The 16,344-nt window shown below is 42.0% G+C and overlaps 1 protein-coding gene across 1 annotated transcript in view; it reads right to left on the reverse strand.

The window, feature by feature from the left end:
• SORCS3 (sortilin related VPS10 domain containing receptor 3) overlaps positions 1 to 16,344 on the reverse strand; it is a 309,773-nt gene that overhangs the window by 59,105 nt on the left and 234,324 nt on the right. Inside the window, exons 8-13 of the mRNA XM_075757979.1 lie at positions 13,840 to 13,929; positions 10,680 to 10,859; positions 8,756 to 8,902; positions 7,963 to 8,065; positions 2,274 to 2,350; positions 2,071 to 2,162 (exon numbers count right to left, since the gene is read on the reverse strand). Of these exons, the coding sequence (XP_075614094.1) occupies positions 2,071 to 2,162; positions 2,274 to 2,350; positions 7,963 to 8,065; positions 8,756 to 8,902; positions 10,680 to 10,859; positions 13,840 to 13,929 (689 nt within the window). The remainder of the gene's footprint in view (positions 1 to 2,070; positions 2,163 to 2,273; positions 2,351 to 7,962; positions 8,066 to 8,755; positions 8,903 to 10,679; positions 10,860 to 13,839; positions 13,930 to 16,344) is intronic.

Raw genomic sequence — 16,344 nt, forward strand, 5'->3', positions numbered from 1 at the left:
TGGAAAGTCAACCTGTGACCAAATCTTTCCCAACATCTAAGTACAGGCACTTGAATGTAACACGCTTTTTACGTCCAAAGAGCCTTCACAAGGTAAGACAAAATTAAAACAGTTACACCTGGGTTGAATAATGTAGTCATAAATGGTTAATACATGACTTACAGCTCTTTCAATAAATGGCTCACCTTTCACTCTTCCAGAGCTCAACTTGCCACAGCCTGATGCACCTAATGCTGGTGACACCTACCCTTGGCTAACACACACTTCTCCTGCCTTGGCTCATACTTGGTTTGGTCTAAAGACTTGGACATGGTCTCAATGGCACTTCAGCCATAGTCATGACTACTATGTTACCTATCAGAGGCAAATTCTTCTGTCACACAACACCACATTCTAACCATAGACAGAAAGCTAGAGTCTGCTGGAACCATCATTATGGGTCTGCTCTGCTACTACTCTCCTCTGTATGTCCAGTTATGGAGGGTGTTGGAAGAGGATGCCGGCCTAGACTAACCCTTGGCTCTGACTCAGTATGGCTACATATATTATGTTATGACTGCAACAAGTTTGCTTATGATAAAACAATCTCTTTCCTGAACAGAGAAAGCAAGACAAAGATCGCAACCCTCATTTTGCATATAACAACTTGCTTGTAATCCCACATGGAGGCACAGATCTCTTACAGAACACTTGATCCCACTATCTCAAGAAGATCCTAGGAAAATTTCAAAGCTTTAGGAATATAAGCCAATACATCCTGTGGTTAACAATCCACTATTACACCAAAACTAGAGCAGTCATTTCTTTAGCTCAGGTGGTAAAGAAATGTGCTCAAATGCAACATATTCAAACTTTAATAGAAATCTATGTTGCAGTCATCCCAGAATTATCTGTCAGGTCAAGAATATAAAGTCCAGAAGCTTTTCATATTGAAAAAGTAGCCATTAATGTTCTTAACATCTCTAGAACATTAGCTTGTGATGGGTAAAGACAGCCTGTCTTGAGGGCTCCAGCTTCTGAATAACTGTAATTTATCTGAAGCATTTTGTACAATAATGACTCAGGTAGAGAAGACCTTAACATCTCATCACTGCTGCCAAACACCATTGCTTTCTTCTTCTATTTGACTGAAGGCCATGTTTCCTGTTCTGCGTGAAAAGCATGAGATAGACATGTGCTTAGCACCGTCAAGCTGAGAGACGACTCAATCTTGCAGATAGGAACACAAAACTTGTCTCTGAAGGCTATTTCTAACTAATTCACTTCTAAACAACATTAGAAGCTGGGTAGGTCAGTCCAGTAGCCATGCACTTCTTTCACTCAAGACCAGAGACGGGAGGTGATGCTAATACACACATTTTGTGTAAACAAGGTTACTTCTGAATTTCAAAATGCCTCTCTCCGATGCTTAGCTGCTGCAGGAGTGAGAGGGGCAAAGGCTAAGGAGAGGATAATTTTGAGCAGTATCTTTAGTGCTTAGATTGTTATAACCCATTTATAGCAAAACAGTATCTTCAGCCGAGAAATACTTTTGCCCTATTCCACCCCCACCTTTATTCAGTTACCACCACTCTATCTCTGGAGATTGATAGTGGAATCCTATAGGAAACAGCAACATTAACAACATATCTCTGTTGTCCTTATCAACACCTACTGCCCGCTCCTCTCCCTCCTTTTATCTGTCTTACCAGTTTAATACCGAATTCTGTACACAAAAAGCAGAAGTGAGGGACACATCCTCTCAGAAATATCTGAAGCACAAAAGATGTATGTATGTATATGTGTCTGTGGAAAACAAACCCCACCTGAAGTCTCATAGTACATGACTAGTGCAAAGAATAATTCATATATGTGTGTGATTATGTATATAGCCATTATATTTATAAAATGGTAAAATAATCATTATATTAATCAACAAAACCAAAATGATGGTAAAATACAGGTAAGAATGATCTTATTTGCTCATTTTGTAGACACTAGCAGATGCTGACCAGGTGATGCAAGTTATATTAGCACCACTGTGAGCTTATCCCCACCAGGAAACCTTCTCAAAGTAACAAGTTTCCTTACCACATGTGCCGGATGGGCACTGACGTGTGTTTCATGGCCACTAGTGCCCCTCCCCAGTCCAGAAACCACACATTGTATTCCTCCTCGAAGATCTGCGAACAAATTAGGTACTTCATGAGTGCTCCACTCCACTGCGAAGGGAAGACCCAGAAAAAGAAGAATAGCAAAAGGCTCCATGCATTCCTTCACTCTGCAAAACATACCTGTCTCCAGGAATTTCCACCATCAGAAGATATGAACACGCCAACATCAGTGTAGGAAAGCTCAGAGCCAATATTGCCTGAAACACAAGCAAATGTCATTCTTGTATGGATGACCACAGAACTGCATTGTTCCAAGAAACCAAAAGTAGCTGGCCTCAACAGTGCTCTTTTGCTATTCTTGATTCTATTCTCATCTAAAATCAACACTATGGTCAAGTGGCAAGATTCATTTACAAGAGCTGTGCCATTTGAAAATTGACACTGGAAAGAAATAGTATTATCAGCTTATTTTCCTAAGAGATAGTATTGCCCATAATTGCCAGCCACTAAAGGCAGGCTTATTTTAGGCAAGGATCTACATACTCAAAAAATTGTGCGTGAAACCCCATGCCCATTTGGTGCATACAAATCATCAGAATGGCAGCCGAATAGTGGCTGCCGTCCCTGGCTACTAGATATTTCACTCTATACACGTTTTCTCTGAACTCGTAGTCTTTGTGCTCTGGCTGGTGAGTTGCACCTCTGTGATCTGCCAGTCTTTGTCAAGGGTAAGGCAATTACCTCTGTCTCTATTTCTTGTGTAAAGGAGAGCATCCAAAGGAAACTTACTTACACAGCTGAGTTTAAAGTTGAAATCCAGGCCCCAGTGAAGCCCATTATTAGGGGACTAGAAAGTCTACTCAAGATTCTGTCAAAATGCACATACACATAACTGATCTCAGAACCTGCAGTCAAATAAACAAAGCTTCTCCCTAGGTTTCCTAATGGTTTGCAATTAATGAGGACTGTGATGTAATGAAATGTAAGTTACACTTGAAGGAAATCTTGTTTGTTTAAGTGTGAACCTCACCTGGGGGCAGAAACAGTTCAGAGAATTAAGGTGGGTGAAATTACTTTGCAGCAGAGAGGTAAAACCAGATTGAGCAGCATTCTAGACAATGTTGGTCTCATTGACCTAGTTATCCCAAATTGTGAGTTTACACATACTGCTTATTCTGTACAGTACTTAATTTTAATCTTGTAATTTCCATTATGATGGAAACTGTTCTGCTGGCAGCTTTATAGGGTGACCTACTCTGCCTTCACCATGCGTTAGGGAATGGATATGCCACACATCAAAGCAATACAAAGAAAAGCTCAAAGATCGACCTCAACCATATATATAGAGAAAGCACAGCAGAACACCTTTTGAAGACACTACCTCAGAGCTTGAAACAGTGTTTTTTTTCCAAGGTCCCTCATCTGAGATGGGAGAGAGAACCTCAAATCTTACAGCGATACACCTTAATACACAGTAAATAATGAACTTGAACTGTATCTCCAGCCTTCTGGAACCTCTGAGCATCCACCAATAGCTGCAAGAGAGAGATGCTCAATATCTGAAAAACCTGCATATGCTCTGAATAGACCTTATTAGTTTATTCCCCACACTGCCCTCAGGTCAGCATCTTGCTTCTGCTTCCAGAGTTAAAATTTCCACAAGCACCAGGCTCACTGAACAGTGCAGGTGTCTCTAATTTGTTCTCACCTCCCAAATTCCCTAAGCACCCAGGGAAAAGCTACCACAGCCACCCAGGAACTGTTTTTTCTGCTGGTCTGTCAGCAGTACCTTCAGTGCCAGGTGGGATTCTGGTGGCATGAACATCTGTCCCATAGGAAGCAGGCAGATGTAACACTGACAGACACTTCATCGGAAGGCCTTTCAATGACAATGGCCCAGAGCCACCATACTGCGGTCAAACCCATGACTTCTTTATTCAAAGCCCATGAATTCTTTACCCAGGGAGCCACTCTCATACCTTCCAAATGAGACTGTTTTTAAAGTAGATGTAACTTCCATGGAAAGAAGGGAGAACTAGTATTTTTTCTTCAAAAACAGCAAAGGCAGAAGTGGCACGCTTATACATCTGTAGCATCAACAAGAGCATAATAAAAACACACTAATGAAAATGTTAATTGTATTTCTGACATTTAATGCTGGAAAATGAGAAATTAAAACCCAGATGCGGGTTGACACACTCCTGTCACCATCGTGGAGTCCAACTAGCCACACTGTTGTGACAATGCTGTTTCAAAAAATAAAATTCAAGAAAGGCTTTTCCATCAGTGCTCAGGATGTAGGAAATGTCTCTCTGTCCATCTACCTAATCTTCTTCCCTGACACCAGCAAAAATGACCAACTGCTTTAGATAAAGCTACAAGGAAAATCTGTCATGGCCATCCATATAGAAAGACAATCTATAGGGACATCCAGGTTCACAAAGATAAATCTACCGTGTCAGCCCAAAGGTCTGTTTAGCCCAGTGTGTTATCATGAGTGGAAGTCCTCTAGAATTAGAAACTGACTTAAAGGCAGAAGTGTAAGTTTTGTATCATTGTATTTTAAATATAAAAACTGGAAAAACAACTTTCCAAACAGGGACTTCCAGATTGTGGCAGTTAAAGAGTAATAAGGTAAGATCCTGTTGCTATCACTTCTTTCTGTCTGTTTTTCTGTGAAAATCTGTTCCATTATTTTCTTCATTCTCTCTATCTAGTTTCTTTCAGCTACATGGATTCAAACCTCACCAAATATAACTAATTCCCAAACAAGTCAAGAGGATTTGGCAGCTATACAATTAGATACTAAAACGTAATTCTTCCCTTTGCAAGAATCTAACCTCTGTCCTCATATCAAGAGTTTGAGTTTCCAATCATTGCTGGAAATGTACCACTGTAAATGAAAGAGTAAGACATAGAGTGTTTGAGCAGCCAGTGCCTGTGAGAATAAGTTGCAGTGCTTATCCTGGAACACATTCACCAATATGTTGAGACGTTCCCGTTGTTGTGAAACCAGGTAGGGGAAACAGATGTGTATATTCCCAACAGGTTAAGCTTTTTATTGTACCAAGCAGTAAGGCAGAAATTATATTCTGCCTTTTAAAGGTTAATTGTTAGACTGGGAAAGCATTCATCCCATGCACTGGCAGCTTGAAAAGAACCTCATTTACTAACAATTTAGATCAATGCCTAGAATCTCACTGTCCTGCTGCCTCTATTTGCTTCCCAAAAGGTTAAAGAAAAAAAGCCTCTGCAATCACAGCATCATGAGTAGGGCTTGCCCCCAAGCATCCATCTAGCACATAAGACCTGCTAGGAGTGATGACTCCACTTGGCTATGCATAGGAAGATCTGGAGGTTTAAAACAAATTCTCTCACCCTATTTGGCGTGGATCAGTAAACTGGAAATCACATGGTGTCTCCTTTGTTGAGATATAAAGGGATACGAAGAGAACCTGTCAGGTTCTGTCGTAGTCTGGCAGACACATGGAAGCACAGAAGGACTTAAGAATGGAAATGGCTGGAAGAAACAGTGTAAATTCATATAGGCAATATACTAATATGACACACCTGCAAGCCACTGCTAGGCTGAACAAGACAAAGGAGATAAAATCAGCCTTAGAAAGAACAGTCAAGCTATTTGGATGTATTTGAGCATATGTAGGAGCCTCCCTGTAGAAAGGCAGGATGGTCTACGTGTCTTCAAAAAAGGGCAAGAAGGAGGACCCGGGAAACTACATGCCAGTTAGCCTCACCTCCATCCTTGGAAAGGTGATGGAACAGCTCATTCTGGATGTCATCTCTAAGCACGTGGAGGAAAAGAAGGTTATCAGGAGTGGTCAGCATGGATTCACCAAGGGGAAATCAATCATGCTTGGCCAATCTGATAGCCTTCTGTGATGGCATGACTGGCTGGGTAGATGAAGGGAGAGACATGGATGTTGTCTACCTTCCCTTCAGTAAAGCTTTTGACACTGTGTCTGATAACACCCTCATAAGCAAGCTTAGGGTTAGATGAGTGGACAGTGAGGTGGATTGAGAACTGGCTGAATGGCAGAGCTCAGAGGGTTGTGATAAGTGGCGCAGAGTCTAGCTGGAGGCCTGTAGCTAGTGGTGTGCCCCAGGGGTCAGTATTGGGTCTGGTCTTGTCCAACATATTCATCAATGAACTGAATGAAAGGACAGAGTGTACCCTAAGCAAGTTTGCTGATGATACAAAACTGGGAGGAGTGGCCAATACACCAGAAGGCTGTGCTGCCATTCAGTGAGACCTGGACAGGCTAGAGAGCTGGGCGGAGAGGAACCCAATGAAGTTCAACAAGGGCAAGTGTAGGGTCCTGCGCCAAGGGAAGAACAACCCAGGTACCAGTCCAGGTTAGGAGTTGACTTGCTGGGAAGCCGCTCTGCAGAGAAGGACTTGGGAGGCCTGGCGGACAACAAGTTATCCATAAACCAGCAATGTGCGCTCATGGACAAGAAGGCCAATGGTATCCTGGGGTGTATTAAGAGCATGGCCACCAGGTCAAGGGAGGTTATCCTTCCCCTCTACTCTGCCCTGGTGAAGCCACATCTGGAGTACTGCATCCAGTTCTGGGCTCCCCAGTTCAAGAAAGACATGGAACTACTGGAGACAGTACAGCGGAGGGCTACAAAGATGATTATGGGACTGGAGCACCTCTCTCACGAGGAAAGGCTAAGAGACCTGAGTTTGTTTAGCCTGGAGAAGGGAAGACTTATAAATATCTAAAGGGCAGGTATCAAGAAGAAGGGGCCAGACTCTTTTCAGCAATGCCCAGCAACAGGACAAGGGGCAACAGGCACAAATTGGAACACAGGAAGTTCCATCTGAACATGAGGAAAAACTACTTCACTTTGAGGGTGACAGAGCATGTGGACAGGCTGCCCAGAAAGGTTGTGGAGTCTCCTTCTCTGGAGATATTCAAAACCCGCCTGGACATGATCCTGTGCAACCTGCTCTAGGTGATCCTGGTCTACCAGGGGGGTTGGACTAGATGATCTCCAGAGGTCCCCTCCAACCCCTACCATTCTGTGATTCTTTGATTCAGAGGCCAGCTTTCAACAGCACCAGCCATTCGGAAAGCACTTTGATAGCCCAGCAGCTCCCACAGAACTGTGGGAGTTCTGAGTGTGGTTGGTAGCCCCATACATCCTGAATAGGTTGCATGCTGTGTGCACACCGGGCCTGTGATAGTTGTCAGATTAATTACAGAGGGTCCGCTATTGCCACAGTGAAGCATTGTAACAGGTTGCCATTAAAACATCATGACCTACCAAAGCACTATTTTGCAGAACAACTCACAATAACAATGACTCATGCAGTGTTGATGAAGTGCTGCTAGTATTGCAGCAATACCGTGTTGAAAGTAGATGCCATACACAGGACAGGCACTCATGAAGTCCAGGCTTCACCCAACAGGCTTTGTGACAACTCTGTGGTTGCTACTAAAAACATGGAACGTATTGATACCTCCCAGGAGTGTAGCCATGATTATAGGCCCTATTCTTGTTCATGGTAACTCCAGAAAATGGGTAGACACCTACATCAGTGGTTGTAATTATGTCAAGTGAGAGGAATTAGTAATGCCAGTTGGTAATGATCTCTTGCAGGTGTGGGCTTAGACCTGCATATGGGTTATTGCAGAGCAACAAACACCTGACAGGCATTATCTTTTTTGAAGTCAGGGGTCACATACCTTCTCCTAGCTCATAGCAAATGGGAGTTAATGTGAATTAGCTCAGCAGTTGCTAAAACAGAGCTGAAAGCTTTTACACCAACAGGAAATATCTCGTATACTCTCAGGCTCCCAGTGAGGCATGGGTGAGCGGTGAGAAGCACTCAAGTTCTTACCTGTTGCCACCAGCAGCCCAGGAGCTGTCTCTTTGCTGGAAATGCTTCCTGAAGTATAGGGATTTTCTGAGAGTTGCAGATGTAAGTGCAATGAGCAAAAGGGCTGTTGACAGGAAACAAACAAAAGGCAGAAGCTTTAATATGGAACAAGTTGAATACTAGAGGAACCCTTGGCGACTGCACACAGATGCTCTGATCCTTCTGAAAATGACCCCTCTGCTCTCAGAACTATTACAAATAGCGGCATATGTTCATTTTCTGAATAAGCATCATAAAAGTACTATGAGAAGCAGGAACACTGCATTAAGAAGCAAGCATGTATGCATTTGCTTTTACCAGCTCTAGATCAGTTTTTTTCCCAGAAACTTTCTTATTCTGACTTAAGTTCCATAAAAAAGGTCAAGAAAGATGGTCAGAATTTTCCCTTAAAATCTATGAAGCTATAGAAAAAGAAATCTACTTAATTCATTTAACATCCAGCAGGTCAAGAGAAAAAACACAGGGAGAGAGATTAACCAGTGAAATTTTAGAGAAACACCATTCCTTTGAAACACAGGGGCTACAGCCTACTGTAAAATGGCTTTTCACTGAATGTTGTTGAATTTCAGCAGAAAGCCCAACCCAAAGTTCTTGTCTGTAAACTGTGCCCCATTTTGGAGCACCTGGACTCTGCACATCTCTGACTGGCAAGAATCCCTCCTACCCAGTTTCACTGGATGTTTTGTTAACCCAGTGACTAAAATAAGCAGCTCTGATGGAGTCAGTTGTGCTTTGGAAAAGGTCTGCCACTCACCAACTGGCAAACTACAGGATCCCCTCTTAGATCGGTGTCTGGTGCCTGCAGCAAACGCCAGTCTCTGCCCTTATTGTAGGTAATGAAAGTCTTGATTTGGTCATCTATCTTCCTGTTAGCCAGGAATATGCCTTTGATCCCTGCTACCTAGGAAAAATGGAGAGATGAAAAAATACATCGAAACAACAGGCCAAAAGTAAGGCCATCTGAGTGCTCTCAGGAGTGGACAGTCTCTGAAAAAGCAGTAAAGTCATCTCAATCCAGCCTTAGAAGACTATGAATGGCATTATAAATACATCTTGATAATGCCTGCACAGCTGAAAGGCCTCGTGCAGTGTCTCTGGAAGAAAAAGACAAGAATGTTCACTGAGCAAATCCCTAGGAAACAGCCCACTTCTGGATTTCCTTGTGTGCCTGCAGACAGGCTTCTGATGGGCTTGAAGATACAGCATGCACTGTGTCACACATGAGCTCTGTGAGCCCGGGGATGTGGTCTGCCCCACTCCCTCCCCAGAGTGTCATAACATGGGAGACAGCAGGTCACATCAGAAGCAGTGTGGGACCTTTTCGTGTTGGTCTTGTACATGAAAGATGGAAATCCTGAATACGCTAAACACTGATGTTTTGCAAGCTTGATTTCTTCCCTTTCCTTCCACTCCCAAATTCTGTCAAAAATCAACCCAATTGTTCCAAATGTTTTGATTTGTCAGCAGAACCCATTCCAGCAGAATATGGTCCTGTTGAAATGTCCCCAAGAAGATTTTGTATTGTGTCTGGTCTCTATTGCACAGCTGGGAAAGTGAGACAGGAGGAAGGAACTTGCTGAAAATCCACAACTTCCTGGCTACAGCCAGGATGCAAATCCTTCTACTCTAAAGCGCCCTGAGTGACACTGCCCTTTGAATGACTCTGAAAATCTCTATCAGCATTTAACAGTAGAGAGTCCACGATACACAACTAGGGAATACAGAGTTTGCCCAGGAATGGGAGATGATGCTTGTTTATTTTAGCTGGTTTATCACAACACAGAAATACATCTTTTTTTCACAGGCAGGAAAATATATTTAACTAGGTGAAAATAAAATCTAAACCCTGACCTTCATACTGATCCATGTGTTATTTGTGACTTTTCTCTTATTGCCTTAAACTACCTGGAAACAAACTGATGATGTTGTCCAATGGGCATTATTCTGGCTGAAATAAATAAATGTGTAATCCTAACTTCTACATGCAACTGCAAAAACATTTCTCCATGTAACAGTAGAAGTCAGCCTGCAACCACTACTATTAGTATTACCGATTAGTTGTTTGTTGCTGGAAAAGCACTGAGCCCTGAATCTCAGCAGATCTCCCATCCAGTGAGTTAGGGCACCCCAAAACCAGAATATTCTGAAGAAACCAGGAACTGGCACAACTGCTCTGAATGGACTGCTGTTGGCCAAGGCTGAAAGGCTTGACAGAAGAATGAGAATGGAAGATGATTCAGGGTAGAAGTTATCCAGCTGTTATCTCTGGGCAAATGGCACCTATAAACATTTCCTTATCGTTCATACACTGCTCAGTGCTCACAAAGGTGGAATCCACATTCCCTGCTTACGAGCAGGTGTCTCTAGCTGTCCAAGGGAAAAAATAGAATTTTGAGTCCTTCTCTAGACATCCATATTAGGATGAGAAGGATAATGGCTTTCCCTTTTGGAAATGCCACATACCTAACCAGTCGTTGACTTGAAAGCAACCAGTTGTCACACCTATAGCAGAATGGACTGCATCTATTCCAACATGAGTCAGCTCAGCATCAAATCCAGTAAATGCCTCTGGGCTGATCCCAAAACAAATGAAGGGCCTGGAGGGTTGGTAAGAGATTTGCACTTGCTTGAACTAGCAAGCAGTTGCTGTTCTTTGTAGGGTGACCTTTACTACATACCTCATAAAGGTCAATGATGATATTCCCCTCCAGTCCTCGACTGCTTTTCACGTTTTCCAAGGCCAGGGTGAAGTACACCCCTCGCGTGTCCGAGATATACAGATTGTACGTGTCGTTCTGGTTCCACTCTTGAACAGCTGCAAACACCTGATTCTCATCGGTGCTGATAATATGCATGTCCTGTTAAAAGAAGACAAAAGGCCTATTACTGAGAATCTCTGTATTTCTTTGCCCTTTGGGACATGTAGTAATTACCATGACTTATGAAAGAATGGAGATGGAGCATGAATTATAGGTATTTTAAACAATTTTCTGTTAGAGCAAGCCAATAAATTACCACCATTGTGACTTTTCTGCATTTCATTTTTTTAACGATCACCAGCTGGGCGAAGGGTTTTTGCTTTCTTCATTTTTGGTAGCTTCAGGAAATTTAATCCAGTTTCATTTTTTATTTATAAATTTGAAAGTCAGTTTTATCACTCATGGAAGATTCACAACCTTGGAGCCTAGAGTCCTCATAGTCACTAAGCATGGCGTAGCACCAGGTTAAAAGCAGTGACAATTTCTATCCACATGCTGAATTAACGGGCTTCTACTTCCAACTGGTAATGAACCAGTTTCAAAAAAACTGGGAGTTCACATTTATTTGAAGCTGAGGGATAAGGATCAGTTTGAGCTAATGCTGGTAGTGATTTTTAATAACATACTTTTCTATTAAGAGTTTGTCTGAGATCTATTATCCCACTATATACAGGCTATCAAATAATTTACCCACTAACCTTTGTTGGATTCCTGCTGCTGACCACAATATGAAGGTCCAGCAAGGGTGTCCCCATTTAGTTTTAATATCAAAGAGATTTGACAGTGCATTTTCTCCATATTCTTTTAAAACAAGTTCATGGAAATTATTTCCATGGTGGTGATGAGTATTGAAGTACTTCATCCTTGCCACCGTTGTTGAACAAACTAACACTGGTTCAGCTAGAAGGAAAATCACTGTGGTTATGTGGGACTTCATTTATCTATTTGTATCTATTTAAAATTTCCCCAGGGTGCCAAGGAGCCTTGATTAATTTCTTCCCCTGTTTCTGCATCAAGAAACTATAATTCTGGACGTCTCCCAAAGGACGGAGTGACCTGATTTTTGGGAAGAATATCTGGGGGGAAGATCAGCTCAATATCCCCATCCTGCCCAGGAGGCAACTTAATCTTCTGTGTGAGGGTTGATTAGATGGGGCTATTTCTAATAGACCTAACATAGTCTATCAGCATGGGATGGGGAGAAAAAACATTTGAGGGCCTAATTCTTTCCCAGTGAGTGTAATCAATGGAAGATTTGCCATTTACCTCAATGAAGGAAGACTAAATCAGGAAGTTTGTTCTTGCCCAACAGCTCTAATTTCTTAAAGATTAAGTACATACCCAACTTATTTCACCTCAGTGTGAAAATAAAGCAAAACACCCAATGACTTCAATCTGTTTTGACCAGTTGTAATGGAAATATTGCATTACCCTATTGCCAGTCTCACGTATGTACAGCTGCAGCAGAGTTCATTAATCTACAACTGACAGGATAGTTATTACTGTACAGCAAAAATGTTCTAGTGACTAAGGGCAGCATAAACAAGCCTCCTTTACATGGCTACAAGACTTTGCCGTCACACCTAGCTTAAAATTACTTTTTTATTTTTAAATTACAAAAGTATCCCTGATTTTATACTATGCCCCAATTCCAGACCACGGCCACCAACAAATCTGTCTTATAACAGGCCAGCAACCTGTGACAGCATCAGTCAATAAAGCAGAATAATCATAGGACAGTCATTCTCTCTGTCCACTTGTCTTTTTAACGAGGGACAGCTTTCAAGGCCAATCCATAAGATGGGAGCATAAATAATGTTTTCTTCTGAAAAATGGCAGCAAGGTTTTCAAACGTTGGTGTGTGGTCAGACATTCTGAATTCCACACCACCACCATGGAATGACAAACAAAAGAAACTGTATCTGTGCTATGCAGGTGTCAATACACTGTGGACTGTGATCAGCCCAAATCGGAAGAAGTTATGGTGCAACACTGGGAGTTTGAGATGCAAATTTCCCACAACTATCAAGTTTTCAGGTACAAGTTAAAGCAAATATGCCGTATCTGCTAGACTGCAGATATCCCATAAGCCATCAGAAGGGTAGATCCAACCCACAAGGCAAATCTAGCCAACTATCTTACAATTATCCCACCAAAATTTTCACTTGTGGAAGGAAAGGGAAGGCCATTACTGTTGATTATTAGCTCTCTATGACAGTAGCCTCAACAGCCATTCTGAGGCCCCAAAGAGTAGCAGTGATCTCAGCTGCCCATTAGGCTACCCAGAAACTTGTATCCAGCCAAGGCATGGGAAAGGTTGGTCCCTTCTGTTCTACACAATCTCAAGCAATGACTACGCTATGGAATTTGAGTATAGTTCCAGGGACATATTCTCCTTGCTGAGGCTTACACCATTTGATCTGGTAGAAAGCTAAGGCCTAAGAAGGTAAATCCAGGCACAGTTGTATGATAAGTACTAACTTCCCTCCCAGCTTTGCCAGTCAGTGTTAATCTTAGGCCATCTCAGTCATCTCCTAAGCAGCATCACACAGTGGTTCTGTGTAACCAAAGCATAGATAAGGCACAACTTTTAGGGATCCAACTCCACCTTCATGACTTCATGGCAACACCCAGCCATAGGATGGGGACAGTGCAGCTGCTATACCCTGTGCTTCTCTCATTGCATGGAGACTGCAGTTGTGCTCAGCATCCTAACCATTCTCCAAGACCTTCAGTGTCATGGCCAGGCTTACAGAGAAGTCATTAATAGAGAACAGAGTAGGACTAGGGAAAGGTGTTCATAGAAGATTGGTCAATAATCTGTTCTGAGCTCTGTTTTCTGAGGTACCTGCTCATTCCCATTTGCTCTTTACAGAGGAAAAACCAAAAACTGCTCTTCCTGAAATGCTCACTAATCAAAGGCAGAGAGAGGTAAAGATCCCAAATCCATATTTAAGATCATTCAAGTAGCAGAACAAAGGGAGCTCCCCAGAAAGGAACCCCACCAAGGTGCTTCACCACAGGGCAGGCCATGCTATTCAAGATATTACATGTCTGTGTTCATAAATGGTGCACTCACCTTGGGAAGAGAGTATTTGGGCAATTTAATCTGTGCGAAAGGCTCCCGTCTGTATGACACATAGTAATTTGCTCTTCCACCAGCTGTCACCTGTGGAAACACCAAAGAAAGTGAGTGATGACCCTTCCAAGACACCGCATGCTGACACCTCTAAGAGGGTTTGACAACATTTCTTTCAGAAGTCTTTTCTATGACCTGCACAGCTGTCCCTAAAAGCACCTGTATAACTCCAAAGAAATCCCAGACTTGAGAGGGCTGGAGCATTATTTATTTAAGCTGTGCTATTGAACTTTCCATTTTGTCTCTCACGCTTCAAATCCAACATGATTTTTAACATCTCAGGAAAATGTGGGTATAAAGTTTAAGGTCTTGAGTGGAACCAAGAAGATGATCTGGTTTCATCACATGGTTCCAGCACAACTACCTTGGGCAAGTCATTTAACGTCCCTGTGCTTCTTTTCCTGTCCTGTAAGAAGGAGATAATATGTCTTTTCTCTGCTGCTTCTCAGCATTGTCTGTTTGCACTGTAAGTCCCTTGGGGCCAGGGTTGTCTTCCAACAACCTTTTACAGTGACTAACAGCAGAGATCCACACTAGCGCCATTTAATGCAAACACTAAATGCAATGAATACACTCTTGGAAAGCTGGAACTAAGCTCTTAGATGCTCATTGTCGCTATAAAACTGGTTTCTCTGAAATCATACTGTCTCTGAACAAGGGTGTGGAGGGAACTGATAGACATCCAAATCTGTGGTTTTATGGACTGAATGAGCTGTAAAGGCTACACATAAATGCTATGCATCAATGAGATCTAGGCCTGATAATTTGTAAAATATGCGATTTTAAAGCTGTCACTAGTCACTTACTTTTGCTGTGGGTGTTATTTCTGGCACCATTTCAGTCCTGGCTACAACAAGGCTTACCTCGGTGAATTTCCTATATTCTGCTGTTTTGGCAGTCTTGCAGATTTTAAGATAAAACAATACACAAAGCACTTCTCTATCATATGGAATGTCATTTGTTGGCTTCTTAAGTTTCCAATAAAGCTAACAGAAAGGTCTTAGATTCTCTCCTAGATATACTTCCTTTTATCTGACAGTGATATTTCAGAATGAGCTTACATGGAATATTGCTATAGCATCAATTATATTCTCAGCAATGATATCACCTCTAGGTAGTGGCTTTCTTCCCAAGAGAAGCTGTCATTCGAAGGACACGATATTATTGGTCATGAAATTTGATATCTAATCAACTCAAGATAAGGCTTTTCTATTGACAGTTTGAAGAACTGGAAAGAAAGGAAGGTTTAGAAATAGGACAGGCTTCTTTCTACATTAAGATTCCCCTTCTGCTTGTTTCCCATTTTCACTTGTAGTGTTATCACAGCTGTATTTAGTACTCCCAAAAGAAAAAAACAACCACCATTATACCACACACCACATAAGAAGGCAGAAGAATGATCCATATCACAGCAAACAAATCAAAAAACAAATCAAAAATCAGTAAAATCAAAATCAAGTTTTCACAGGAGAGAACAGACTATGCAGTTGAGTCACGCTCAGTCCAACTCAAATGCAAAAATTAACATTTGCAGTAATTGTATCTCTCTATCAGCTGTATAAGCATTGCCCAAAGGATCCCACACTTCTAGGACATATTACCTAACTAGCACAGGCAATATTTAAATATCCCCTCTTGGTGATATTTCTGACCTCCAGTGGAAGATCCAGATTCTCAAATGAGATAACTCTGCCACATGAGCTCATTTTACACCAGTCATGATTTCAGCAACAGATCATTATCTGTAGCAGAGTCCGGATAGGACTGAATGTGCCCAGTGACTACTTGGTAAGGACCCTGGGTTCAACATCCACCTCTTCTGATGGGCTGAGACATGGTCATCAACTCGTCTTTAAGATGCAGACATGAATATTTAAAGGCTTTGGAAATGCTGTGATGACTAATTAACATTGGCAAGAGTCCAACAATCTTCAAGTTAGTCACATGAACATGGAGTGGCAGAAATATCAAGGGGTGATCAAATTCCCCACTCTGCGTCAAGACTGCCACGCTCAGAAGATTTTACAAAGTTTTTTTGGCTTTATGCCACAGCAAACTGTTACCCGGAGGGTTTTTTGTTTGGATTGTTTGTTTGTCTCTTTATTTTTTTTTTAAGGCAGAAAGGTAGGATTCAAACACTGTTCAAATTCACTATGCATTAGCTAAACTCCCTTTCTGTCCTCTACCTGCACTAGGTCACCTTGACAAAGGCTTAGAAATAGAAATCTTGTGGTCTGCGGTCTTTCTGAGCCAGTTAATATGAAGCCACCCACAATTCTGTTGGCAGGAGTTGTGTGAAGCTTTTCCCAGCCAGGACCTCATCTTTCCATGATTTACATATATGGTTATAACAGTTCCAAAAAATGATCAGGCCTTCAATAAAGTTTTGGCAAGAACTGTTGTAAAGAATGAATTTTGGAAGGCCCAACTTAATTTATTTTGATG

This window comes from Balearica regulorum, chromosome 7 (assembly GCF_011004875.1).
Source record: "Balearica regulorum gibbericeps isolate bBalReg1 chromosome 7, bBalReg1.pri, whole genome shotgun sequence".
NCBI lineage: Eukaryota > Metazoa > Chordata > Aves > Gruiformes > Gruidae > Balearica > Balearica regulorum.